A 26283-nucleotide genomic window follows, 5' to 3' on the forward strand; every position below is an offset into this window, starting at 1 on the left:
CTGTTCTTCACAGGTCGCCTTCACCCACCCACCCACCTGGGGGAAAATTATCCAGTCCAGAGAGAGCCTGCAGCCTATCTCAGGGAATAGGTTTATTTTGGTGACATTGCTGAGAAACCCCCTTGATTTTCTGCCCTCACCCCCTTCCCCCTCTGCCCCTGCAGTCTGCTCCCAGTTCTCCAAGGGCGTCTATGCCATCTTCGGGTTTTACGAGAGGAGAACCGTCAACATGCTGACGTCCTTCTGCGGGGCCCTCCACGTCTGCTTCATAACCCCGAGCTTCCCCGTGGAAACCTCCAACCAGTTCGTGCTGCAGCTGCGCCCCGAGCTCCAGGACGCCCTGATCAGCGTCATCGAGCACTACAGCTGGCAGAAGTTCGTGTACATCTACGACGCTGACCGCGGTGAGTCGCAGCTCCCCGGGAGGGGTTTGGAGCCCCACATTTCTCTGCACAGAGAAAAGCAAGGCACAATTCTTCCCAAGAGTATTCTTATCTCGTTTGCTGTGCCTGTGTTTGTGCCGAAGTAGAATGCAATGTTGAGATTGTTTACCCAAAGTGACGGGGTTTTGTTTCCTTGGCCTATCAGGGCCGAGCGTGTCACCCTGATTTTTTAAGATTTTTTAAGCCTTCTGATATTTACATTCTTGTAACAAACTTTCTCACACACTTTCTGTAAATAACTTATTGTTTTGCATTCTTTTTATGGAGGAGGAGAAATTTGATGGACTGTTGGTTTGTCCAGTGTCATTGAAGAGGTGGCACTGTCACCCTCCAATCCAGTGTCACTTTTGAAAATCTATAAATGTTGGAGTCAGAAACTAAACTTCCCTTTTTTCACCTTGAGAGCAGCAGTGTGTGTGCTCATGTTGTTTTGTGTCCTATAGTGACACAAGAGTGTGTGTGTGTGTCAGGACTGTGGGCTGACAGTCATGAGATTCAGAGCAGTTGTGTGCAGAGTTGAGTGCTTGGCAGATTCAGTTTAGTTATAATGTAATATAGTATAGAATAATACAGTATAATAAAGCAATTAATTAGCCCTCTGATAAGATGGAGTCCTCCTCATCATTCCTCCTTCGTCAGGGCCTTCTCAGCACAGCTATAGGGATTACCAGGCAGATAAAGATACTGGTCTAGAAAGAGTCTTTATCTCCAAAAGTTGTGGGTTTGGGTCAACCTATGCCTTCCCTGTTGTCTGTTCTCTTCTAAATATCCCTTTCTGCTGAAGGTGAGCATTGATCTAAAAGAAGCATCAGCCTGACCCAATGTTGTGTGGGTTTGGGTGTGTGTGGGTGTGTTCATGGGGTCAGATCCAATCCCCACCAACACAAGGGAAATAGCTGATGTGCAAATGGTTTGGAATTCAAAATAGGGAAATTGTTTCTATTCAATAGGTCCCATATTGAACTGGGCTGTCAAACTCAAGGGCACTGAGTCCTGAGTTTAGAAACATGAACAGACACTTGCTCAGGTCTCACCTAAGTCCACAGCCAGGTGTGAAATGTGTGTTTCTGGCAGATAGCTTGGAAAATTCCTAATTCCCCATGTTGGTGCATGTCAGTTTTCTATGTAAAAAAAACAAAAACCCATGTGGGTAATGGAAGATGTTACCTAACTTTCTAAACCACAAACCACAAAAGGCAAGAGAGCTCACTGCTCCATGATTCAGTTTTCCCAGCCCTCAGATGCCTTCAAAGCTCCAGGCTTGGAGCTGCAAGCAAAGCAGACTTGGAGAATAGGGCAGAGCTAAGGTGATTCACATCTCTGTCCTGGAAGTTTTAATTATCCCCTGAAGGGACAGGATGGGCTTTAGAGACAAGGAGAAGGCATGAAAGCATCCCACCTGCTTTCTGTTGTCATGAGGCATGGGCACACAGAATATCCCAAAAGCACAGGGTTCTTTAGGGTTGTCCAGCATGATTCCAGAGAATTGCTATGTGCATCTCCTCTAGAAAGTTGTGAATGTAATTTAAGCAACATAATTCTAAAAGTAATGGTCTCCTGAAGAGATGCTGCTGAGAGAGGAGCATGCTGAGTGTGACAGTGTGCTGGGATTGATGAGGGTGTCCCTAACCCGAGGAGCACACAGCCTAAGCAGATCAAAGATGAGAAGAAAATCAAATCATTGAGAGAGAAATCAAGTTATTTGGGGAACAGGAAGACAGGGATTAGAGTTCTTATCTGAGTCCCACAGCAGGGCCTGATCAAGGAGACTGATCTGCCAATTACAACGGAAAATCAGACCTGGAGTCATCTGTGCCAGGCCAGAAAAAGCAGGAGTCATTAATTCTAGCCCAGATGGGGTTGGATCAGATCTAGACTGTTAGCTGCTCTCTGTAGTTCTGCTGCACTCTCATGACTGACTCCAGCCTGGCTTGAGGCAGCTACACAGGCTGCCAGGAGGATGGAAAGATGCCATTGCACAACTGAAATCTGGCTCTCCCCCTTCTCTTCCCACCCCAGGGTTGTCAGTCCTGCAGAAAGTGCTGGACACTGCAGCTGAGAAGAACTGGCAGGTGACAGCTGTCAACATCCTGACAACAACAGAGGAGGGCTACAGGATGCTCTTCCAGGAGCTGGAGAAGAAGAAGGAAAGGCTGGTGGTGGTGGACTGCGAGTCTGAGAGGCTGCACATCATCCTTAACAAGGTTGTGCTGGTGTGGGCCTTCTGGGAGGGGTCTTGCATGCAGGAAAGAGTTGTTTTTCCCTGGAGAAGTTCTCCCCATTCTTGCCTGATCCTGGTCTCCCTGTAGCTCTCATTGGAGCTGGGGTGTGTGCCTGCAGCTGCTGGGCTCGCAGGCATTTCTCTGCTGTGTTACTGGGGAAACAGGAAAGCTGCAGGAATAGTACAAGCTCTCATGAATTCCTGCTGAGTGAGCTCCACTGCTCCAAGCTCCCTCCTTGTCTGACTCCTTTGCTGAGCCCTTTACACCCCCCTGCTCCCCAGTGAGTTTGCTTTGTGCTAATTCCTCCAAGCAGTGTGCACAAGGTGTGGCACCTCCTGATTCTGCAGAGTCTTTCTCCAGTTTCTGAGTTAAGCTGGAGGTGTGGATTGGCACTGCCAGGTTCCTGGTCCCACAGCCTCCATGTGCTGCACCAAATTCTCACACCTGTGCCAGCAGGACAGAAGGATTAAGGTACATCTGTCCTGAATATGGTTTTCTATGGACAGGAGACAAGCCCAGGGGTAGGTTGTGTCCACACTTCAACTCCAGCCCCGAGACATTTCCCTCTCACACCTACAACCCTTTCAGCACTGGAAGGATTTGAAAAGAGCAATTTCCACTGCTTTACTCATCATAATCAGCTCACTCTTACCTCATGCTTCCCAGGTCTCCCTATCTAAGGTACCTTTCATCTCTGTCTCACACTTCAGCTGCTCCCTGTCTGGGACAGGGACTGACATTTCACCAGATGCTCAGTGATGAGCACAATCCATCCTTGCTGGATGTCTCTGGGTGCTCCTCTGTGATGTGGAATAACAAAGCAGAGAGCAGCTTGTAACCTCAAGGCCAAGGTTACATTCATGAAAGAGAAAACAGGTTATTCCAGAGGGTAAAATCTTCTCTCTGGCTATGGAGCAGCTGTGGTTGAACAAAATTTTGGACAAGACCTAGGCAGTGAATTTGGCTTTTCTTCAGAGTATAACAAATTTCTAGGATTAATAGTGTCAGGCTTTTAAACCTGGTTTGTCTAAAAGAAAGTTAAGTTGTAAAGCATTATCTAGTCTTCTTGAGATGAGCAGGAAAATAAGGCTTTCTTTCAAAGTTCTTCACACCACTGGAGCAAGTGTTAAACATAGAGATAGGAAAAGCTATTTGTAAGAGCACTAAAAATCCAGATACTGTGATTATTTGTTTTGCAATACTATAAAAAAATATCAGTTCCCAGGGAGAAGAGGTACAAAGCTGTGTTTTACTACAAAAATTACAGAGCAATTCCAGCAGCCGTCTGTGCCTGGGAGGTAACACTCCAGTGAAGGATGGAGCTGTGCACAACTTTGTGTGTAGTCCATTTTCATCCTTTTTAACATTCTTGTTCCAAGTCCACCAGGATTTCTGAGAGCAGAGGTAGTTGTCCCAGTGTGAGAAAGTGATGCCAGGTTTTTCGTAGTATACAGACGACTGGAGGGATTCAAAGATAGTGTTCAGCTCATTATCATGTGAAATTCAGCTGGGACTGTATCTTGGGCTCTAACTTGGGCTGCTGGCTGGTCTCTCAGCTCACCACACCAGCAGCCTCTGTGGAAATGTCACTGTGCTGTTTGCCCTGTCCCTCTGACTGTCTGAGATATTCCAAAAGCTGCCTCAGCCTCTCGGGGACGTTTCAATGCATTTATCTTCTTCCCTGGCAAGCCTGTCTCCATCTCTCAGTGGCAGTGGATTTGTGATTTGTGCTCCACAGTGAGCAGGAGAGCTGGGGATGGCTGCCCAGCACCTGTGCCTCTCACACCCCCACTGCTGCTTTTCATTTTCCCTCCATACACAAAACACAAATAACACCAGTGACTCCAGCAAGGCAGCCCTCAGCTGTGGAGGAGCCAGTTAAAAATGACCTGGCTTCTCTCTGGGAGATTTCTGTGTGTCATGTCTCAAGGATTTGATTTGTCTTTGCTGAGGTAGCTGTCATTTGTGAGCCAGGCCTTGGATCAGGGCAGGTTGCCGTGGGGCTGTGCTGTGTAGCCTTAATGGGATAAGTACTGGGTGGGTTGTGTTCCATCAAAGCCCTCTATTGTTTCTTCCTTGTCTCTCATTAAAATGAGTAACTGGAATTTCTCCTCTGCCAGTGTTTCACTCTGAGAGGATTTCTCTCTAATAGATGTCAAACTCTCCCATTAAGAAGTGGGTAATGAAACCTAGGTGGCCCAAGTGAGCAATCAGCATGCAGCCCAGCACAGCCTCTCACCACAGTCAGGAGGAGTGATAAATGCTATTATAACCTCAGCTTGCTACTGCTGTCCGGACACATTAGGACTGAGCAAGCGTTTTAAAATAAATTAAGATCACAAATAACTGTGTAAAACACAGGAAACGAGCTTCATAATTCAGGTGGATGGGCTGTAAGATTAACAGCTCAGGGAGAGCTGGATGGCAGCGCTCCTCGGTTCATCGGCTCTGACACCTCATAAAATAACAAAGGAGAGCTGGGGCTGGAGGAGCCAATGCCAGCTATTGTTGACACTGGAGAGAAGGGGAATTGGATCATAATTCTCAGACATCCCAGTGCACCAGAGATTCTCCTTCCTCCTGCAAGGTCTGGGACTTGCTGCAAAGGTCAGTCTCAGCTGATGGATGGAAAGGGAGAAGTTTGGTCTGGTTTTGCTTCTTAGATCAGGCAGTGGAAGACACTCAGAAAACCACCCATAATGAGGTGTATATCTTCATAGCTTTAGGTAGACAGAGGATTTTTCTGAGAGCTCCAGACGCCTCAGCAGAAGCCACTCTGAGGGATCCTGTGCAGGGAAGCTGGTGGAGCTGGCATTAACTGTGTAAGGAACTGCTTCTAAATGAAGCCTTCATTGGCGTTAATTGCCACCCCCACGTTAATGCTGAGAACCAGATGAGTTTTATTATGCATACAAGAGCACTTCATCAGAGAAGGGCTAAGGCAGACGAACCAGTTGCACGGAGCAAGTGTCAGCTCATTTATTATCCATTTGGAAATCCCTAAATGACTGCTCATGATAATCTGGGAGTGCTGTCCCATGGGGAGGATCGCTCCCTGCCCTCATCTGACACTTCTCAAGTACCTGCTGCCAGCCTGGTACCAGAGACAAGTCCTGGGTACACTGATTTCTGGCTGAATCTGCAGTGGTTTTAGGATCATTCTGGCTCTGAGGAGCTTTCTGTCCTCACTGCAGTTTGTACAGATTTTGCCTGTGCCTGTTGGCAATGCAGGCAGCAAATCAGAATCAGTTCGTATGACAATGGAAATAAGAGGTAGTGTTGCCAGCCAAAAAACCTAATGGAAACAGCAGAGTTCTCTCAGAAACTGGCAAATCTTGTGTACAAGCTTTGAAGGCGTTTGGGCCTTTTTTTTCCCACTTTCTTCTTTCTGTTTGTAGAGTGGCTCAATTGCAGATAGTATCTGACTCTAGTAAACTAGTAAGAATTTAACAGTGCTGCTGGAAATCAATAGAGAGGAATTTCAGTGAAAAAATGGAGTCAGCTAGAATAATGAAGACTTTTAGGTGTATTCTTTCTGTACTCTTTTTAAATCAAGGGAGGAAAATACACAGGCCATTGGATCAGTGCCTCTGTTCCCCCCAGTCACAGGCAACAGGTAGAAAAGGAAAAAGAAAGGAAACTTTTCCAGGTAACATAGAAAAAAACCAGCTCTTACAGGTTGGTAAGCAATTGTGTTGATAAAAGAAAATAAAACCCTGACTCTGCTGTGTCAGGGACAAAGGAGTAAGTGGCAAAGCACATGTATTGGGACACCATGCATATGAATCTATAAATTATCTCAATGAACATGCAGGGGGATCCTCTGTGGCTTGCCCAAACAGCTTCATTCTGGAGATGTAGTTTGAAACTCCACTGGTGCACAAAAACTTACCCATAACCTAAACTTCCAGCCATCTCTCCCAGGCAGGTGTTTGCAGCAGGGGCTGTAGCTTGGAGGATGTGCAGGATTGCTCTCTAGTCTTGCTTAATATTTCAGTTGCATTCATAGGACATAGGGACTCCAACTCCCCATTTGTTCCTTTGTCTGAAATACAAATCTTGTTAAGGCTTTTTTCCTCCCTGAGCCTGTAGGAAACAGGTTGGTTTGGTTGTTTTCTCTCTCTGCCTGTACAAGGTTCTTGGGGATCTTGTCCTGTCTAATTTCAGATTTGCTGCTCAGGTTTCATGTGTGAAAGCTCTGGCGATCCTCTAATAAGATTGGGAACTTTTCTTTTGCTATGTCTTCCTGCTCACAGCTGAAGGGTCTCAGCAAAGAAAAATAAGAGTGAGAAAGGGCAGAAAGCTGACATTCTTCTTCTTTAGTTGATATCTGCTAATTATCCTTGTTTTTTATCTTGCAGATCATCTCTCTTGAAAAAAATGGCAATGGGTACCACTACATTCTGGCAAATATGGTGAGTTACCCTAATTGGTGGGGGTTTTTTCTATCTCTCAGTTTTGTAAAGCACTGTATTTATAATTACTGAGCTGTACACTCCTTTTCTCATCCACCTTCTAGATAACAAAAACCAGCCAAGTCTTTTGCTGTGCTCTTCTCATGGAGTTTTCTCTCTTGAGCCAGGATGATTATCTGCAGGGTATCCCCAAGTGTGCTGTGGTTTTGTAGTGGTTTGACCTTGGCTGGGTGACAGCTGCAGATCGAAGTAATTTTATCACTCCCCCCTAGGTGCTAAATGAAATCTGACTGTCATGGCTCTAGGGAGAGAATTGAATGCAAAGGTTTCTTTAAGGAAAGGATTCTCCCTTTAATGCAGGGAGGTGCTGCCTGAGGACAGGGCAGCATTGGGCAGTGGCAGGACCATCTTTCTGGAGCAAGTCCCACAGGAGGATGGAAAATTTCTTTGCCTAGGGAGATTAGAGGAGAGGTAGGAGAGAGAAATTGAGGTTTTCCACAGCAGAACTCCTACCCTCTCCTCCCCACATCCATCCATCCAAGAGGATGCACTGCAGAGGCTGGGCTGATGCTGGCACCCTGGGATTCCTGTGTCCCTGTGGGGTGAGCCATGTGCAGGCTCTGGACCTGTTCTTTCAGCACAGAGCAGCATCTGGGAGGCAGCACGTCAGCCCTGGGGTAATTAAACTTTAAACTACCAATTAGTCAAGCAGTTGCTGCCCTTCTCCTTTTCTCAGTCCCAAGATAACTCTGTAATTTACCAAGCAAAAATGGCCACATCATTACCCTGCAGTGCCCTGTACTGACCCTGCACCCTGTGCTGGCTGCCTACCGTGTAATTACAGAGATTAAAATGTTACCTTGTGCAGGGGGGGACATGCAAAATTACAGAGCAGCCAATAACTTCAGCTGCTAATTTAAAAAAAAAATTATTATTTGCCATAACCCAGGTCCTGGATGTTTATGAAAGTCCCTTCATTAAAGTTAAGCAGGAAAGTGAGCTGGAGTCACTGGAGTGAGAATGTCTGTGCAATTTTAAGTACACCCACACAGAAGGCTGAATGACAATATCACCTCTTCCCCCTGCACAGTTTCATGAGGATAAATGCATGAAAGGCACGAGGTGAACTGAACTAACACTCAGGTGTAGGAGATTTGAAGGACATTTCTTAGGATAACCACGCTCCCTCACCTTCACCCAGAGAAAAGTACACTTCTCCCATCTTTAATGTGTTTTCTCAGCCTTTGCACAAATGCTGAGAGGACAGAGCTGGCTGGGAGAGGTTGCATACTCAGCCAACAGGGTTTATAAATAATTAACTTGGAGCAAAAGGCTTTTCATTTCTCCAGCCCCTCTGCAGGGACATTCTGCCTCCACTGCAGCTCAGTGGAGGAGGCCTTGGGTCCCACAGTGTCTGACAGGATCACCAGAATTCACTGGTGTGCTTTCCAAGCAGCTTGGATTCTGGGGAGAAGGAGCAGAGTGAGAGGAATTCAAGCTTTACCTTTGGTCTTTCCTGCTCCTTAAAATCCAGCATCACGCAAGAGCCAAAAGTCAGAGAGGGGAATACTTAGAAAAAGAAAAAAGACTAGAGGATAATCAGACAACATGGTAAAACTATTAAAAAAAAACCCTGGCACCCCTCAAGGTTAAGAAGGTCTTTTCCAGGGCAGATTAACATGGGCAGGTTCAGACACCAGAAGCCAAATCAGCTCCTGTAATGTGCTGCACCACACGAGAGCCACTGGATGATGGGTTCAGCAAGGAGAATGGCAAAAAGACCCTGAAGATCCCATGTTTCTGAGACCACAGGGCAGCAAGGAAGGACAGCAAGCCTCCCTCAGTGGGGATGGCCAGGGATTTTATAAGAGATTGGCAGAAGCTGGCCTCTGGCAGGGTTAATCCCTGGTGCGAATGCTCTGATCCGAGAGATCACAGTAGGTTTTACCCTCTTCTGAGGACACCTCATGGCTGGATTAGAGCCTCCAGAGGGTGTAGCATGCTGTAATTTATTCCCACTGACTCACACTCATAGTGGTAGACCTCAAACACCCCTCATTTTCCCCTGCAGACATGTCCTAGGATGACAGGGCGTGCGTTGCCCACGCACACTCCCGTACCCTCGTGCGCGCCCGCGTGCCTGGAGAGCAGCCCTGCTTGGGGAAGTGCCTCCCTCTGGAGCACTGAGTCCTCAGAGAATAAATTAGGAGCTAAAACCTGGAAGTGTTGGGTTTCCAAATGAGTTATTTTTCATGCCCTGTGCTGGCTGAGGCAGTCCTGAGTTAGGATTCTCACTCTGTATGAAGATCAGGTCAAGGGAATCCTCAGCCCGTTCATAGTCACCAAGTTTCCTGCAGTAGCTGGAGAAAGGGGAGGAATTTCCAACCCCTGCCTTTTGCCTGACCTACTTGGGCATGGAAAAACGGGGACACAGTTATGGAAATTATACATTGAAAGCAAATATTGGGAAATATTTCTGGGTAACCCCACTTAAATTCCTTTTTTTAGCTGTATGCTTGTTCACAGCTATACGGAGCCAAGAAATCCAAGCAGCAGCACACCACTGCCCAGTCGCAGCAGCTTCAAACTGCTGTTCCATCAGGAATGCAAATGAGTTTGCAAGGCAATGCACAGGCTGAATAAGGTCTAAAAAAATCATCCATAGGCACATTTTGGAATGGAGGAATTCCCTGTCTGGCCACAGCCAATCCATGGGCAGTCGCTGCCTTGCATTAGCCTTGCTCTGTGTTTGCCCAGCAGTTGCTCGGGGTGAGCTGTAGTAAAGTGCTGAGCAGAATTTGACAGCAGCAAGTGAAAGCTGATGTTTCCTAGCAGGAACAGCTTTCTTTTTCAGTGAAATTACTGTTGCCAAGGTGAGACAATAATATTTCTGTGGTCACAAACAAAATGAAACTATTCTGCACCCTAGGCCATGGGCAAACATCCTTCTCTGAACGCGCTACACCTGCTAAAGACACAACTTCTCTTGTCTACCCAGCCCTACCCATCCCATGAAGGTCTCACTGCAACATCTCTGCCAGGGGAAGGGTTTCTGTGAACATCCCTCCCTGTCCTCGAGCCAAATTTGGCACTCTTCATGGCTTTTGCAATCTGATGAAATCCTGGTCTCTAACCAGTACCCATCAGAGTTAGCCCAATGAGCTTTTACCAGAGCAAACCTGGGCATTTGTCAGGTGCACTGGCAGTTTGCAGTCATCTCTCTCTCTCTCTCTCTCTCTCTTTTCCCCTCTGGAGCGCAAAGAGATTTGGCAACTTTTAAAAGTGTTTGTTTCTGTGAGTCTCATTTTTCTAAGCTTTGTTCTCAGCCTTTGAGATCATCAGTTCTAGCAACCACAAAGAGGAAAAAAAATACAGTCAATATTATCAGGGCAACAAGCTTAGAAACTTCTGGGATTCCTTTCTTTTGATGTTCAGGCTTTTTGCCCACAACCTTGGCTTTGTGTATCTGTTTGTCCTATTCCATGGATGTGAGCTGACTACTGTCAGGAGTGGGAGAGCATCAGCTTGGGCAGAGAAAAATCTTTGTCATTAAATAAGGGACATTCATGTGACCTGTCTTTAAAGGAGAAGTATGAAAGACAGCTGCCACATTGATTGTTTTAGCCTCTTTTTCTTTCCTGGTGCATTAGTCCCAGTTGTTCTTTTAGCAAGGGCTGGTTTTTTTGAAGATGAATAGGTAAGTGTACAAGATTGCTGATGGCAGGTGTAGCAGGGAAAAGTAAAGATAAAAACAGTGTTGATTAGCAAAGATAAGCACTTTTTCCTGTGCCATTCTACATCAGCCTGTGTCAGCACTGAGTTAGACAGTTTCCCTTTGCTGGCAGTTGTGGTGCTGGTGGACGTTACCAGTGATGCCTTAGAGAACTTAGAAATAAACACACACTTTTGAGAAAATATTACTATGGGAGGTAATATAAAGGTCGGTCTATATTGGAGGCCTCCAGAGGAAGAGATGGAAAAATGTTCACAAAATGCCCACTATCCCATAGGGTGAATGCAGTGTTATAAGTTTAGCAAATTAACATAATTGACAAAAATCACCAATTAGGAGCACAAGAGGTGATGCAATTTTCCCTGGTTCAACCATCTCTAAATCCTCCCACCTCAGATGGAAACTAAGCTTTGTTTATGAAAATGTGTCTTGAAGAGCTGTTTTTCACCCTTGCATTCCAGAAAGAACCAAGATTGGGTCTTGGAATGTGTTTTGTCTTTCTGCCTAGGGAAAACTAGCCACAGATACAATAGGCCACACAGCTACAAATACATATCTAAAAAAATAGAGAATATATTTAAAAAAATAAATCATTCTGCATCATCATTTCCCCAGCACAGCAGCTTTGTCTGCAGAGTGGCTCCTGCAGGCGTCAGACAAGATGGGCTGGCTTTATCCAGTTCCCCTCTGGGTTGGATGGGCAGCTTTGATTTTTTTGCACCTGAAAAACAGGAGGAAGAACTTGTGCACCACCAGGGCTGAGACTCAGCAATGTGAGACCAACACTGGGTGCAGAGAGGGAAGAGGAACCCTCCCAAATTTGCCATCCACAGGCAGAGAGCAGCTCCCCTAAAGCAGGGCAGGATGCCCACACCTGCAGCAGGTGCGTGGCTGTGTGGGGAGGGTTGTGGTGCCCAAGCAAGGTCTGTGCCTGCCCCAGCAGTGACACCTGGCCCTGCCCCAGCACAGTGGGACCTGTGCCACTGGCAGTGTGTCCGTGGCTCCATGCCCTGCTTGCCTGGAGGTAAAATGTTGTAGTTCTGTCTCCCATCAGCTTGAAAGCTGCCCTGTTTATCTGAGTCTCCTGAAGCGCTGCTGGCTGCACAAACAAGGGCAGCAATGCTCAGGTGTGAGTCACTCACTGATTTGAAACTCTGTTCTCTGGGGTTTCCAGGAGGATGTGTACAGCATCTCCTGCTCATCCTGGCAAGATCTCAAGATGCAAAATTTATATTCTGCTATTGGAAAAAAAGTGTCCTAAGTTACTTTTAGGGTTCTAAAATTATGCCTGTTAGACCTTTCTGCTTCCTGAGAGGTTGGTGCAAGAAGGCTCAGGAGACAAATTCATTTTCTGCTCAGAGAAAGACAATATAATATCTCAGTGAAAATTCTGCATTTCACTTCCAAACAGCTTTTCTGTCCTGACTCAAAAATTATCAAGCAAAAGAACCCCATATAGCATTATCTCATCTGAATTACTGATAGTAAGAGACACAGCAGTGCCCTGAATTAAATTTTGCTTGAACTTGAGTGTCTCATGCATAAGAAAATTATCTGGTTTGATACAAAACTTGCCCACACAGGATAATATGAACAGCAACCTTGGGAGGATTTTTTCAGTAGTTAATGAGGACTCAAAAACATGAGTGACTTACTGTGGCTTAAAAAAATCAGAGCATCAGGTGAGTAACTGACAGATTATATTACAGCTATTGGAAGGAAAAATGTGTTTGCTTAAACTTCAGCAAAATGGTGTTAAACTAACAGGTTTTCTCAGCCATTTGCAGTCTCCTAATCCATTATCCCAGCTCAGCTGCAAGTGGTGATGTGTAAATCCATAGTTATCTGCCTCATGGTGACTTCATTTGTCCTCTTTTCTAGTCAGAACATGCTTAGCTTCAGCTTCCTCGACCAGATTTATGCTTCTGTTTGCTAGACAAAATATTCCATTACTGATGTTTTGGTCCTTGTAAACTGGGATCAGGTCATCCCTTAATCATATCTTTGATTGAATTCATGGCATCTGCCACTGCAAGGCACATTTCCCAAACATTTAAACCAGTTTATGGCCTGAAAGCTCCCTAATGCACAAACATCCACCTAGAACATCCCTTCCCCTGCCTGGACTAAGCCTTCTGACAAGATGTGTGTGGTCATTTATATCCACAATGTGCTGCAGCTGCAAGACTGGGCAAACAATACACAAAAACAAATCTGCAGAGCTGCACCAAGGAGAAGCTGCTGCTCACCTCCAACCCCTTGTGCTTTAAGTCTGGATTCTCACCTCACTTGGCTTGTGTTGTTACTACAGACAGGAGAAAACACTCTCATCAAGCTGCAGGGCTGGGAGGCTGCCTGACAGTGCCCCCTTCTCCTGTCTTTCTTTTCCTTTCTTCACTCACTCCTAAGTCCCAGTGAGGGCTCACACGTTTTGCTGCCCCAGTGGGATCTGACACATGAATAACTGCAGAGGAGAACTCCTCTCCCACTGGAAGGCACGGTGGAATGAGACTGGAGCAGATGGGCTCTTTTTTGACATTCCCTCCTTATTAATACAAAGTGATGGGAGTGAGGAATGATGCTTCACTGGAGAAGTTAAGCTTGAAGATAATTTGGGGTATTAGAGCTGCTCTGTGTGGAAACACTCCATTTCTTGCTCCCTGCAGTAAGTCACTGGTGTACCTTGGAATGACAGGAGCCACTTTGTATTCTACAGCCATTCAGAAGCAAAAATTTTGCTTTGCAAAGTTTCTTATAATCATAAAATCTGCTGCAAGGAAGTAGTCTGGCATTGCAAGTCATGCATTTAAACAGAGCTGGGCCAGTTTCCCAACGCTGCCACAGGTTTCTGTGGCACCCACCCAAGCTCAGGGTGAATTGCTTCAATGCTTTTGGCTTGAAAAGGAATGTTTCAGTGTGCCATTAAAGAAAAGAGAAAGCAGACTCCAGTCTCTTCATCCCAGACAGAAAGAGACTTAAAAAACCTAATACTCCTCCCTGAGATCAGGGGGCTCTGTTGCCTTCAGCCAACAAGTCTTCTCCAGGCAATTCAAGAGAAAGGGGTGGTTTTCCCCTCTCCTCATTCAAAGCTGAGTTTGCCAGTCTCAGGGGGAGATCTGGAGAGTTCAGAAGATGCAGCAGGAGGAGAGAAAACAGCACTGTTTCTCAGGAACGTGTCTGTCTTCAAGGAGACTCTCTAATGTTCTTTATCCCAGGAAAGGAGGAGGCTTGGAGCACAGGCAGGGAGGTTTTCAGCTGGGCTCTGGGGGGGTTTCTGAGCTGCTGAGCCTGACCAGAGCTCAGCCCGTGCTTCTGCAGCTTCAAAGGCATCACAGGAGGCACCTGCAGGGAAAGGGCCAGCAGTTAATGTGAGCTCAGTGAAATACAAAGAGAATCAGGAGGTGTGGGGGCATTGCCATTGCTGGGATGGTGTCCCACAAGCAGCTGTGCCACCAAGGGTCATCAGGAGGCAGAGTTTAGGACAGTGAGGCAGTGAAATATGAGGGTGAAGGGAGAGATGCAGGGCAGCCTGTGAAGCTCCAGATTTGAGGAGGGTTGTGGACAAAGGGATGAGGTTACCCCTGCACTGGCAGCTGCCCACTCAGTGGTCTGGCTCCTCACAGTGTCCAGGGTATAAATTAGGAGCTGGGTCATTTCTGGAGGGACTTTCTTTTCAAGGCAGGTCCTTTGTGGACCACTTAATCAAGATGGATTCATGAGGCCCATTTCAAGTCATCAGTCTTCTTGCATTATGCATTTCCTTTGATGATTGAGCCCACAAGCAGTGGAGAGGAATATAAATGTGTGACTTGCTGATGCCTCTCCCAGCAACCAAGGCAGCAAATGGGACAGTAAAACAACCTTTGGCTGAAAACTGCTTTCAGTTTAAGAACAGCATAAAGAACAGATGCATCAAGGAAAGCACAGGGAGGATAACCCCCTTCCCAGTACTGTTTTCTATTTGAAACCACAAAGGTCTGTAATAGCTGCCCATATTATTTCCTCACAGCAACACCCTGCACTTAATTGCTCTGTGAGGTCCATTAATGCAGAGAGGAGCCCATGGTAAGGGCTAAAGAGCAAGTTCCCTCCTTTGAACCCAGCCTGGCTGCTGCTGGAGCAGTGTGCTGCAGATGCTGTGAGTCAGAGCAGGCTGGAGGAGGGACCAGATTTGTGTGGTTTATTGTCAACCTGCTCATTCCGTGGCATTTGGAGAGAGCCAGGCAGTTTCCAGGGATGTGCAAGGCAGGAAAGCACATCCTCTGGGCTGCTGAGGTGCTTCTGTGAAGTGGGTTTGAGTCCAAGGGACAGCTGATCCTGCCGTGGGGTGGCTGATGGATGTCTGATGGTTCCCAGGGACAGCTGTGCATGCAGGATTCTTGTCTGCCCTGGAGCACCCACACCCTGGGCACTGGCCCTGTGCTCTGGGTCCCTCTGGGTGCCTGCTTTTCCATTGGGCTGCACTCTGAGTTCCCATATTCCTCCTCTTCCTCCCTGGGGGATTTCAGCGCTGTGCAGGGAGGTGAATGCTGATCCCTGCATGCCCAACAGACACGTCCCAAATGCTTCAGGTTGTCGAGAGCTTGAAGAAAGTCACACACAGCCAAATTCCAGGGGCTCAGCTCATTTCCCTGAACTTGCACCAGACATGGCTGCACAGTGGGGTTTTCCAGTATTCCCTGGCAAATTTTAAGAATAGTTTCAAAACCATTTGACCACTCCATGGGGCAACATGGAGTACATCCTTCCAGCACTGTTCACTTCTTCCTGTGCTTGGTTAGATGACAGAGGGAAGCATTTCTGGGCTAGTTCTTTCCCAAACTGGTTGATGCTAAACATATTACTGCAAAAGCACAGCTGCTGCCCCTTAGTCATGGGTTACAGTCTTTTCTTAGTCAAGTTTTAAGAGTTTGTTTTCTGTTTCTCATATACAGCCAGTTGAAAACTAAATAAAATATCTTTTTTTTTTTTTTGCAATACGTGTCTATAGTTAGTACAAAGTGACAGATGATTGATGATTTCTTTAGTTGCAAATATTGTAATTCTCTTGTTCTCCTGTTTCCTACAAGCACTGACTGATATTCCAGAAGGACAGATAAGCAGGTTGAATTCCTGCTGCCACTTTGTCAATAGAAGCATTTTCAAAAACCAGTCTGCATAACTCTTGATGGCTTTTTGTTTATATTTGGTTTGCTAGCAAGAACTCACCTGCTCTGAGAATTATTTCCTAAAATATTTGACCTCTGCATTTCCATGTTCGTTGGCTCTCATGTTCCCCAGACCTGCTCTGAGCAGATTTCAGTGTGGTGATTAAAATTTCTTTGTAATTAGGAGCATTCCTATAATATCTTTGTGCTGGGGCATGTGAAGGAAGGATAACAGGTGAAAACAATTATTTCAGCCATTGATAGCAGCCAAAATGCAAAGATGACTTCAAGGTTAATGATGTCCTCCATGGTCCCAACTGCCTTAAATGATTGGAAAATCTTCAGAGGTCTCCACACTTTTTGAAGAACCTGAATTATGTCAAGATTCAGAGGGGAAAAAATAGTACAATCTTCAGGAAGAAATAATTCCTGTCATTTTTTCAGACTATTTAAAAATTTTATGCAATGAATCCTAATTTTATGCAATGAATCCCAATTTTATGCAGTGAATCCCAATGAATATTGTTGAATATTTACTTCAGTTTTAGAACGTTTTTTTTGGGGAAAACAGTGAAATACAGTGGTTTCAACCACTGCTGTCTCATCACTGCTGTCACAATTTTTTTTCCTATTTAAATCTGCATTCTGAGGGGGCTTAACACACCAGTCATCTTATTCATACTCTGCAGTGAACTTGGACTTTTCTTCATGCCTTTGTAGGTCTCCCAAAGAGGAGCTGGTTGCACAAACTTCAAGTTGCTCTGCCATAGTTTCTTTTGACAGATCTTTTTCCCCTGAGTAGCTCCCAGGAGCAAAATGTCAGTGTAATTTGGTCCCAGCCATGAATACCCAGTTGGCAACCTGTGAGGTCCCTCTTACTGAACCTTAGGAGCTCTACGTGTCAAAACCCACTTGGCCTGAGATGCATTAAGATGTCAGGGACAATTATCCTGCTGCATTTCCTATTCATTAATCACAGCTCTGGCTTTCTGAAACCCCCACGCCAGCAATTACAAACAAGATTGATGTGGGCTTAACCAGCATTCTGAGGAGTATGCACGCACAAAATACCATTTTTTTTCTTTTAACCTAAATCACTGTACTTTGAAGGAAAACAAGCCATCTATTTAGAGCATCGGTACACCAGTATCCAATCCTCAGCCTTGTAAGTGGATGCCAAATTGCCTACAAAATTCTGGAAGAAAAAATGTGAAAGTCTTTAAAGTCATTTTTGAGTCACTTATGACTCCCTCAGTCTGACACTTATGTGAGAGGGCAATTTAGTCTTTTCCTGGCAAGGTCTAGTCCCAAAACAATTCCCATCTAATGGCTCCATCTGACTTTGGAAGTTGATCAGCTAATTAGCTCCCTCAGCCTGTGAACCGAGAGCATCATTTTGGGAACCTGATTTTGGTGTTTTCCTGGAAATGACGTAACTTGGCTTTTTTAGCTCACGCCATCATGATGAGTCTGGGAACAAGCAGGGGAGAGGAACCCAGGGGCAGGCTGAGGAGGAGCCTGCAGAGAGCACTCAGCAGCAGGGCAGGGGCAAGGCAGAGCCCCAGCCAGCCCTTCTGCTGCTCAGGTGATGGCATTGGGACTGTCCTCCCATTCATCTCCCCTCATGCATTAAGGCTGCTGATGGTGCCAGTGCAAATACCTGAGTGCATCTCTTGTGCTTGTGCTCCTAAAGAGAAAAGCAGCGGAGCTCAGCCTGTCCCACACACAGCAGGAGGGCACAGCCCCTGTCCCAGCACCTCTGCAAGCAGCCACAGCAAGCAGTTCTGCACAGCAGCAGGGCTGCAGGGCTGGGATCAAAGCTGGGACACCGAGGAATCACCCCCTCCCTCCATATTGCAGTGTTTCTCTAATTAATTTTTTCACCTCTGACTCAAGGGGGTGACTAATTCTGCAGTGCCACCCTGATCAATGCACATGTGTATTTGCACACGTGTTCATCACATGCAGAGAGCCAGAAGTGGACAAGAACAATAAGGAAATGAAATAAATGTATTACATTAGCAATCTAAAGTGTAGAAAAGCACCTTCTTTTCTCCCAGATGAGAAAATTGACTTTTCTAATAGTAAGACTTCTTTAAGAAGCTGACCAGCCAGTTCCTTCCTGATCTGCTGGGAGTTCATTGTTCAGAATTTTTTTTTCCCTATGAACTGTGATTTGAAAAGAAGTAGCCTATCCAGTGGTTACTGAGTGCATGAAAATTAGGGCTGGGTGAACAATTCTGTATAAATTTTAGAGCTGGTTGACAAATACTTTTTAATATATTTTACGAATTTTGTTCATTTCATCCATTATTCAGGATACATTTTTCCATTACTCTGCTAGCTTTCTTGCAAGTGAGCTGGTGTTAATATGATTATTTTTCACCCTGGCTGGTAACTGTAGGATATGGCCAGCTCAGAACCTGTGAGAAAAGCAAGTTCCCACCATGGCTGGGGAACTGGTGCCTCTCCTGAGCTGGACATTTCCTCCCAGAGGGAAGATGTTTTTCCTGAGCAGTCTGCCATATTCATACATAGGCAGGATTCCTCTTTCTCATCTAGATGTGTCTTCCTCTGATGAGCTTCTCCTTTTTCTCTCCTGTTCCAGGGATTCATGGACATTGACCTGACCAAATTCAGAGAGAGTGGAGCCAATGTCACTGGCTTCCAGTTGGTGAATTACACAGATACTGTTCCTGCCAGGATCATGCAACAGTGGAGGAATAATGATGCCAGAGAGCATCCACGTGTGGACTGGAAGAGGCCAAAGGCAAGTGGTACAAAAAAAATGCATTTCATTTGGTTCCATCTGGCTCAGTTCAAGTTATGCTCACCTCTTTAGATCACACATGGCTCTTTATTCTCACTTGAGAAACTCTCAGTATAATTATGAACATTAGCTGTTCCATTTGCCTCAACATTATCTGAATTTTACTAGGCTGCAGTTACTGCCTCTTAAGAAACACAAAATTTAATGTATTCACTCACTCTCCCACTTCTCACCCCCTTGAAGCTAGGAGTTAACTATCTCATAATGTTCAGTATATAAAAAACAAAAAGGCCTCTTTTAAGTCCTTAACCTTTGACTTGTTTACAAGACATCCAGTAATAATAAAGTCTTTCCAGATGTTCTTTTTGAGAATTTCATATCAGAGTGTACAACAGAGGGAAAAAGTATTTTAATTCCTGACACAGAAGGCCCTGAAGCTGTTGAGGGATGAGTGGAGGGAGAGGTTGTTTTTTTCTCTGTTTAATATTTGAAAATGAATACATTTGTGACAAACACTCTGCCATAGAAATGTTAGCTTTGGGATTAGTTTAAGAAAGTTGAAAACAACTAAATCAGTGGGTGATCACAGAAAAAAGAGCTAACACTAATGGTTCTTGCCAAGTTTTACACTGCATTCTGTACAAGTTTCTGCTTGAATAAACTCATGTTTCGCAGAATTTTTGCCAATTGAGATGGAATTTTCTGGTCTTCATCCGTGACCAGAAAAAGTCCCTTGTTTGATTTAATGTAGCTCACATTTACACAGTATAATGTGCTCCTTAAAAGTTCAGGTCAATGCTTCTGATTAAACACAAATTCTTGGGTAACAGGTGAAGGACTTTTAGGGCTGAGTCTTCTTCAGGGAGTGAAATCAGGAGCTTCTCCTTCACTTCCCAGATGTGAAAGTCAAAACCAACTTTTAGGAGTCAACAGGGCAGTGGAGATTACAGGGCGCAAGATGCTGTTGAACTTCATAGACAGGAGGTGAGGACAGAGTGTTACTATTTTCTTAACCTTGAAATGAAACTCAAGATACTCTTAGTAAGGAGGCAATATAAGAGTGGATTTTTATTTGAAGGCTTTCAGGGGTAGTTATAGAAGGATGCCCACAGAAGCCTATCCCCACAGGGATGAGTACATTTTTATAGGTTTTAGGGAATTAACATAATTGATAAAAAGCACCCATTAGGAGGACTAGTGGTGATGTAATTTCTTCTCAAGTCAAGTTTTGTTTTGGAGTCTTTCCCTCAGCATTAGCTGTGCTCTGTCCATAAAATGTATCTCGAAGAGTTGTTCTCAACCTCAGTTTCCAGGAAGAACCAAGGTAGCACAGGGGCTTCTTGAGGCTTGGAGGTCTGGAATTTGTTTTGGTTTCTTTGCCTAGGGAAAGGCCATGGAAAATTACCAGGAAAATTAGCCACTCACATTATGGGCTGCAGAGCTACAAACACATGTGCGAAGAACACAGGGAACATATAAAGTTTTAAAAAACAGGTAAAAACCAAAGAGCATGAGAGCAAGCCAGCTGGAGGGTTACCCTGAGTGCCCTTTGTGTTTCCAGTACACGTCGGCGCTCACCTACGACGGCGTGCGGGTGATGGCCGAGGCCTTCCAGAACCTTCGGCGGCAGCGCATCGACATCTCCCGCCGCGGCAACGCCGGCGACTGCCTGGCCAACCCTGCCGTGCCCTGGGGACAGGGCATCGACATCCAGAGAGCCCTGCAGCAGGTTGGCAACCAGCCTGGGGGTGGGTGTGTGCTGGGGGCACGCCGGGCACAGCCTGCGGTGGGGCAGGACGGGTGAGCAGCAGCAGAAGCACAAATCACTTGGGGTGAGGAGGAGCTGATCCTTCTGGAGAAGAGAGGTCTGAAAAGCTCAGGGGTGCTGCCAGCAAACTGCTCTTCCTGGTAGCATCTGATGTGTCCTTGTGTCCTGGTTTAGGGCAAATTTGGGAGAAAACCTCCAGGAGGGGGCCTCTCCAGAAAGCAAACTCACACAGTCCTTCCCCCCAGCCGGTTTGGGAAGGATTCCTTGGAGAGAAGTGGAAAGAACCTGTTTCTTTAACAGGCACAGCACCCCCCAGCACACAAAATGAACAATACTGGATAAGAGCACTCTTTCCCTGCTGTGAAACAGATGACAAATTCAGAAAGTCTCTCTTGGGGGTGGTGGCTCTGTTCTCAGTCCCTCTGGTGCTGGGGCAGCTGCTGCCCAGAGTAGGCCCCGCTAGGCCACAAGGGGCAAACTCTCGGTGTTTGCCAGGCCCCAGCCCAGAGCAGGTTCGAGTGGCTCCAAAAAAGGGAAAGGAAAAACAGTCCAGGGAAAAATTCGGACTGCTTAGTTACTAACTAATGAGCAGAAGCAAAAAGCAAGAGCAAAGCAGGAGCAAAGCAGAAGCAAGAGCAAGAGCAAAGCAAAAAGCAAAGCAAAAAGCAAAAGCAGCACCATGTACTGCCCCATCTCTGTGTCCTGCCAGCTGTGGGGGAGCAGCTGATAACAAAACCAAAACAAAACATTCACTCTTCAGAGCCAGTCTTGAAGGCACAGAACATGATATCCAGCATAAACAGAACAACGACTGGGGGTACAGGCACCATAACTTCACCATAGGACACCTTGCCTGTTGTGATTTCTGTTGTTGTTCTAAAGCCAAAATATTATCCCATAAAATCAAGGGTCCCTATCTTTATGTTCCCCTCCCTAAGACACAGACCTGCTCAGACTGTATTTTCTGCAGATTATTTGACTCTCTGTGAACTCAGCTTAAGTTCCAGCCTGCTAATGAATGCATGTGAATTTTGCCTTATGTGTTGGCTGTCACCAAAATGTTCTCAAAGTGCAGATTATAGCTTGTTTCATACTGTGAGGGCTCATAAAAGTCTTAAGAGCAGCCATTTAGATAGTTTATTCCTCAAATCTGATGGTCTTGCTTTTTTCCTCCTGCATAAAATTTAGATTTTTGAATAAACAAAAATACAATGTGAAAATTGCAGCAAGAGAGAAAAATAATTCAGTCTTATCAAAGACTTACCAAGGTAGAATATTTTAAAATTTCATTAAATTTCAATACTGACATTTACTTTTAGCACTTTTCTTTCTTTTCCTGACAGAAATAGATGGATTCCTTGCAAATACTGCTAGTTCAGTGTTATCCAAATATAGCTTATCCCATCTTCTTTCCTTAACTGTGAAGAAGGCAAAAAACCCCACCATTTATGTGGTTCATTTGTATAATATGTAAAGTTCCTCAAGTATTTTGTTTTGATTTGGTTTTGGCTTACTGCTAAACAACAATTCCTTTAAAACCACATCTTGCATCTGATTTGATTTTATTGCTTGGATTCAATTTGTTCCCAAGCCTGTCACTGACTTTCTGCATGACCTTGGGCAAATCACTGTCACAGCTTCTCCAAGCCCTTATAATAAAATCAGCCTCCCTGATGCATTAGGGAGATAGGTTACCTAATAAACATGAAATACTTGGAAGTCTTCTGATGAGCAATAGCTGCTCCAGCATTTTTCTTTATTGAATTTATGAGAATAAGATATCAAAATTAGACAGCTAGAAAATATAATTTGTGTGTGTTGGAAAATCTCCTCTGAAATTTCCTTATATCTTCATTAAAACAATTTTAAAAGTCTTAATTTTTCAGCTGGAGTGACCTTGGGTGAAGAACACAAAGACCCATTTGCAAAAGTTGCTCCATTACAGATGAAAAATAATAATTTTAAAAAGGCTTGACCAGTTCGGTTGTGATGATCAAAATAAAAGACTGAAACAGGCAGGGCAAGAAGCCTCCTAGCAAAAAATTTAAGTATGAATTTGATAATCTTCCAGTATTTAGTAATGTATCAAGAAAGAGGCAGATGGAAATAGAATAACTTATGATAAAATTGAAGGTTTGAGTTATCCTTTCTGTAAAGACTCACAATTAAGGCAATTCTTACAGCTGTTCACAGTGTGCTTTCTGTTCACCTCCCATTTGTTAATGCTTAAATTTTATAAGCTTTTTAAAAGCAAAAGGTTTCTCTACTTGCTTCCACTCAAACATCTGGATTAAGCTCTCAAATTGCCTTATTCCTGTTTAGTGTAGGAAGGAACCACAGAACCATAAAAACATTTAGGCTGGAAAATCTAAGACGATTGAGTCCAAACATTATCCCAGCATTTTCAAGTTCACCAAACCACTAAACCATGTCCCCAGCACTGCCACATCCACACATCTTTTAAATCCCTCCAGAAATGGTGACTCCACCACTTATCTCCCTGGACAGCCCATCCAATGCTTGACAACCTTTTGGAGAGGAAGTTTTTTTCCTAATGGCCAATCTAAACCTCCCCTGACACAACTCGAGGCCATTTCCTCTTGTCCTGTTGTTCTGTCTGGGGAAATAGACTGACCCCCACCTAACAAGGATTCATGGATGGCAGGAACAAAGATGAAAAGAATTATGAAGAATTCTTCATTTTCTTAAAAACAGAAATCTGGCATGATCAAGGAGAATATATATTTTTATTAAAGATAATTACCTTTTTTTCCTTTTTTTGCAGGAAAAAAGCCCACAAAATATTGCTTAAAACCACTACACTAAGGTTTCAATTTTATTTTGAAAAGGTTATGATAATTTCAAACAAATTCTTTTTTTATCATTATGTGGTCAGCACATCTAATAAGCAGAAAGCCAGTCCCTAACTGCTGACTAACCCTGTAAAACAGAAGGCCACAACAGCATCCTTCTGCTCCAGATGTCCCAGCAAAGAGCAACATGCCCATCCATGTCTTACACACAAATGTGCTTAAATGTCTCCAGTTGGCTTGAGTAGTGCTTAGCACTGTTGAAGTCAGTCCTCACTGTACTTTGCACTGCACTTTGCATTTTGCAGTGCATTTTTTTGCATTTTGCATTGCATTTTTGTATTTTGCATTTACCTTCAGAGGATGGTGAATGCCAGAAAAGTTGTGCTGCCTCCTGCAGCATGAATAGCAGAGATCCCTTTTGCATTTCAGTGACACATGGATATCACAGGATTAAGATTTCATTCACTCAGGTAGAAGAAATTGATGCTGTAAACCTGCCTTTTAGTGCATACAAAGCTACAAAGCACAAGCACCTGTGACCTGAGCTTCAGAATTGGTCAGAACCTGAAAGGAAAACCAAAGGAGACATGAAAAAAAGCAGGCTTGGGAGTGCTTAAGACAATGGTGCTTTTTCAGCACATCTATTTTTTATGAGCATGTTGTGTCTTGTGAAAAGGGAAAAGCATGTTTGTCCAAATGTCACCAGGAATACCTCTTGATTTGAAACAGCTTCAGAAAATGCTGGCAGATGTTCATTTTCATGACAAACCTTTGTTGTAACAGCTGGAAAACAAACACGGCTTAACCAGATTAACAACAGATTGCCTCTGTAATGATACAGCCTCATTTCTTCACCATGAGTCTTTATTCTGAGGATCTCAGGGTATTTTAAAAGGCTGTTAAATACCTAAATGTCCCCATTTTGCATGTGGAAAGACTTCAGTTGCAGGGACAAGAGGTTTGTCCAAAGCAAGTGGAAAGGCAGAAAAAGAGCACTTCTCTGGGTGGTCTCCATAGAAACCCAAGTCTGCACTCTTTTTCCCATTTTCCTGGTCCCCAGAGAGTGTGTGACTCCAGTCAGGGGCCCTTCTCCATTTCAGGCTGGGCACTTTTGCAGCAAGGGAAGTTCAGGATGTGGGATGCGATGTGAGCATCACTTCAACTCAGCTGCATTATCAGCAGAGATTTACTGTTCAAAGGTTCCTATGCAAATGTCAATACTAAATTGTTGGATTTTATTAATCTGGTGCAGAGGTAATTAAATTTGCTTGATAACTTACAGACTCCTCTCTATACAAAAATAATGGCTGGGAGCTGTGGCCATGGTTTCATATTTCCTCCTGATTTACAGTTCCTGATTTGAGCTGACAAATTCTTTACCAAATCCCGACTCCAGGTCAGATTTAGAAAATACAAAACCCTGCAAACTCAAGGAGTTCAGAGCTGATTTACCTCACTGTCACATCCCAAGAGGTGATGGGCCCACATTGGTGATGTAGCTCTTAGGCTGCTCTATGTTTTAAACCACTGAGTTTTAAGATAAAGGGTTTTTAAATTAAAGAGTCAGCTAAGAGGATGGCTGTGCCCATGGCCAGGCATGCTGTAGAGAGTGAGCCTTAGTGACAAACCAGTTTCAAGCAGATATGCTGCCTCCCCTGCATGGAATTGAGAGTAATGACTGCACTCAGCACCCTTCTTCCCCTCCCCTCTCACTGCTGCTGAATCACCACGGCATGAGAAGCTGACCAATTTGCTGTCTTCATTGCTATTTATGTATTTAAGGTCCATTTTGAAGGATTGTCTGGCAACGTTCAGTTTAATGAGAAAGGACGTAGGACCAACTACACCCTCCATGTGATTGAGATGAAGCACGATGGGATCAGAAAGGTAAAACAGGGAGTGACCAACATCCTGTGTCAGGTTCCAGCCCATGTTTGAGGGGCAGTGTGGTTGGGTCTCAGCAGGGATTCCTGTTCATGAAAGTTTGTTTGTGGACAAACAACAAGGGCATTCCCAGCTCTAGGCATGAGCAAAGCCAAGCACTAGGGAGGACTCGTGGTATGTTGCTAAAAATATTACAACATTTGGAAGGTGTTATCAAGAGCAACAAGGGCATCTCAGGTGTGACAAAAAATTTCCAGAATGCTAAAAAACTTGGTCAGCTCACCTTTGCTATTGGCACTGTGTGTTGGTGCAGGCCCAGCTCTAGGTCTGGCTTTGCCCTTCCACTTTTCCAAGGATAAACAAAGGCAGAGCCAGGCAGAAGCTGTTTGCCCCAACCATTGTAAGTGAACCCTTTATGTTGACCTAATTCTGTTCTCCTTGAAGTGACAAAAGCTTTAGCACTAACCACATCCCAATAGCTACACAGACCTTTGTGCTCTTCTGAAGTCTTGATCCCTTTCTATATCCCAGGCTCTTTGAAAAATCTGGCCTTATTCAGAGATGCCAAGCCCTTGAAACATGAATCCTTTTGAAAATCTGACTCTAGGTGCTTATGTCCCACTTTAGATACCATGTATTTGAAGAAAAGAGAATAACTCAGTTATTCCTTGATAAAGGAGAGTTACTACGTATTTTGGAAAGGGGCATTCTCTGCATCTCCTCAGTCCCTTGAAAGATAAAAAACTTGTTTGAAACTAAGAAAAATGTAAATAATGAAAGTTCCATATTTACAGCCCCTATCTCAAATTTATACTTGCACATGAGAGCAGCAGGTGTGAGATCAAAGCCCCCCACAATCTAGTGAAAAAAGGCAAATTTTCTTTGACAAATAAAATAAATGTGATTTTGAAGATGTACAAAGCAGTCGTCCTCCACTGCAAGTATTCATAAGAGGACAAAGGCAGCATCATGCCCATTTTGGGTCTCTGAACTTCAATAAGTTGGCAGTCTGGAGAGAGTCTAGAGGAGATGAAATTGAGTGGCTGAGTGTATTGATTTTTCTATGTATTTACCATCAGAAATAATAT

General features: G+C 44.6%; 1 protein-coding gene across 3 annotated transcripts in view; it reads left to right on the forward strand.

Moving 5' to 3' along the window:
• The window catches only part of GRIA1 (glutamate ionotropic receptor AMPA type subunit 1), a 121343-nt gene that overhangs the window by 55028 nt on the left and 40032 nt on the right, over positions 1–26283 (forward strand). For all 3 annotated transcript variants that reach the window (XR_004981106.2, XM_036391517.1, XM_036391516.2), the window contains exons 3-8: positions 165–404; positions 2463–2647; positions 7027–7080; positions 18569–18730; positions 20292–20459; positions 25094–25198. Coding sequence is in view for 2 of the 3 variants with exons in the window: in XM_036391517.1 (XP_036247410.1) it covers positions 165–404; positions 2463–2647; positions 7027–7080; positions 18569–18730; positions 20292–20459; positions 25094–25198 (914 nt within the window). In the remaining variant the exon portion in view is untranslated. The remainder of the gene's footprint in view (positions 1–164; positions 405–2462; positions 2648–7026; positions 7081–18568; positions 18731–20291; positions 20460–25093; positions 25199–26283) is intronic.

Source organism: Molothrus ater, chromosome 15, assembly GCF_012460135.2.
Source record: "Molothrus ater isolate BHLD 08-10-18 breed brown headed cowbird chromosome 15, BPBGC_Mater_1.1, whole genome shotgun sequence".
NCBI classification, from domain to species: Eukaryota; Metazoa; Chordata; class Aves; order Passeriformes; family Icteridae; genus Molothrus; species Molothrus ater.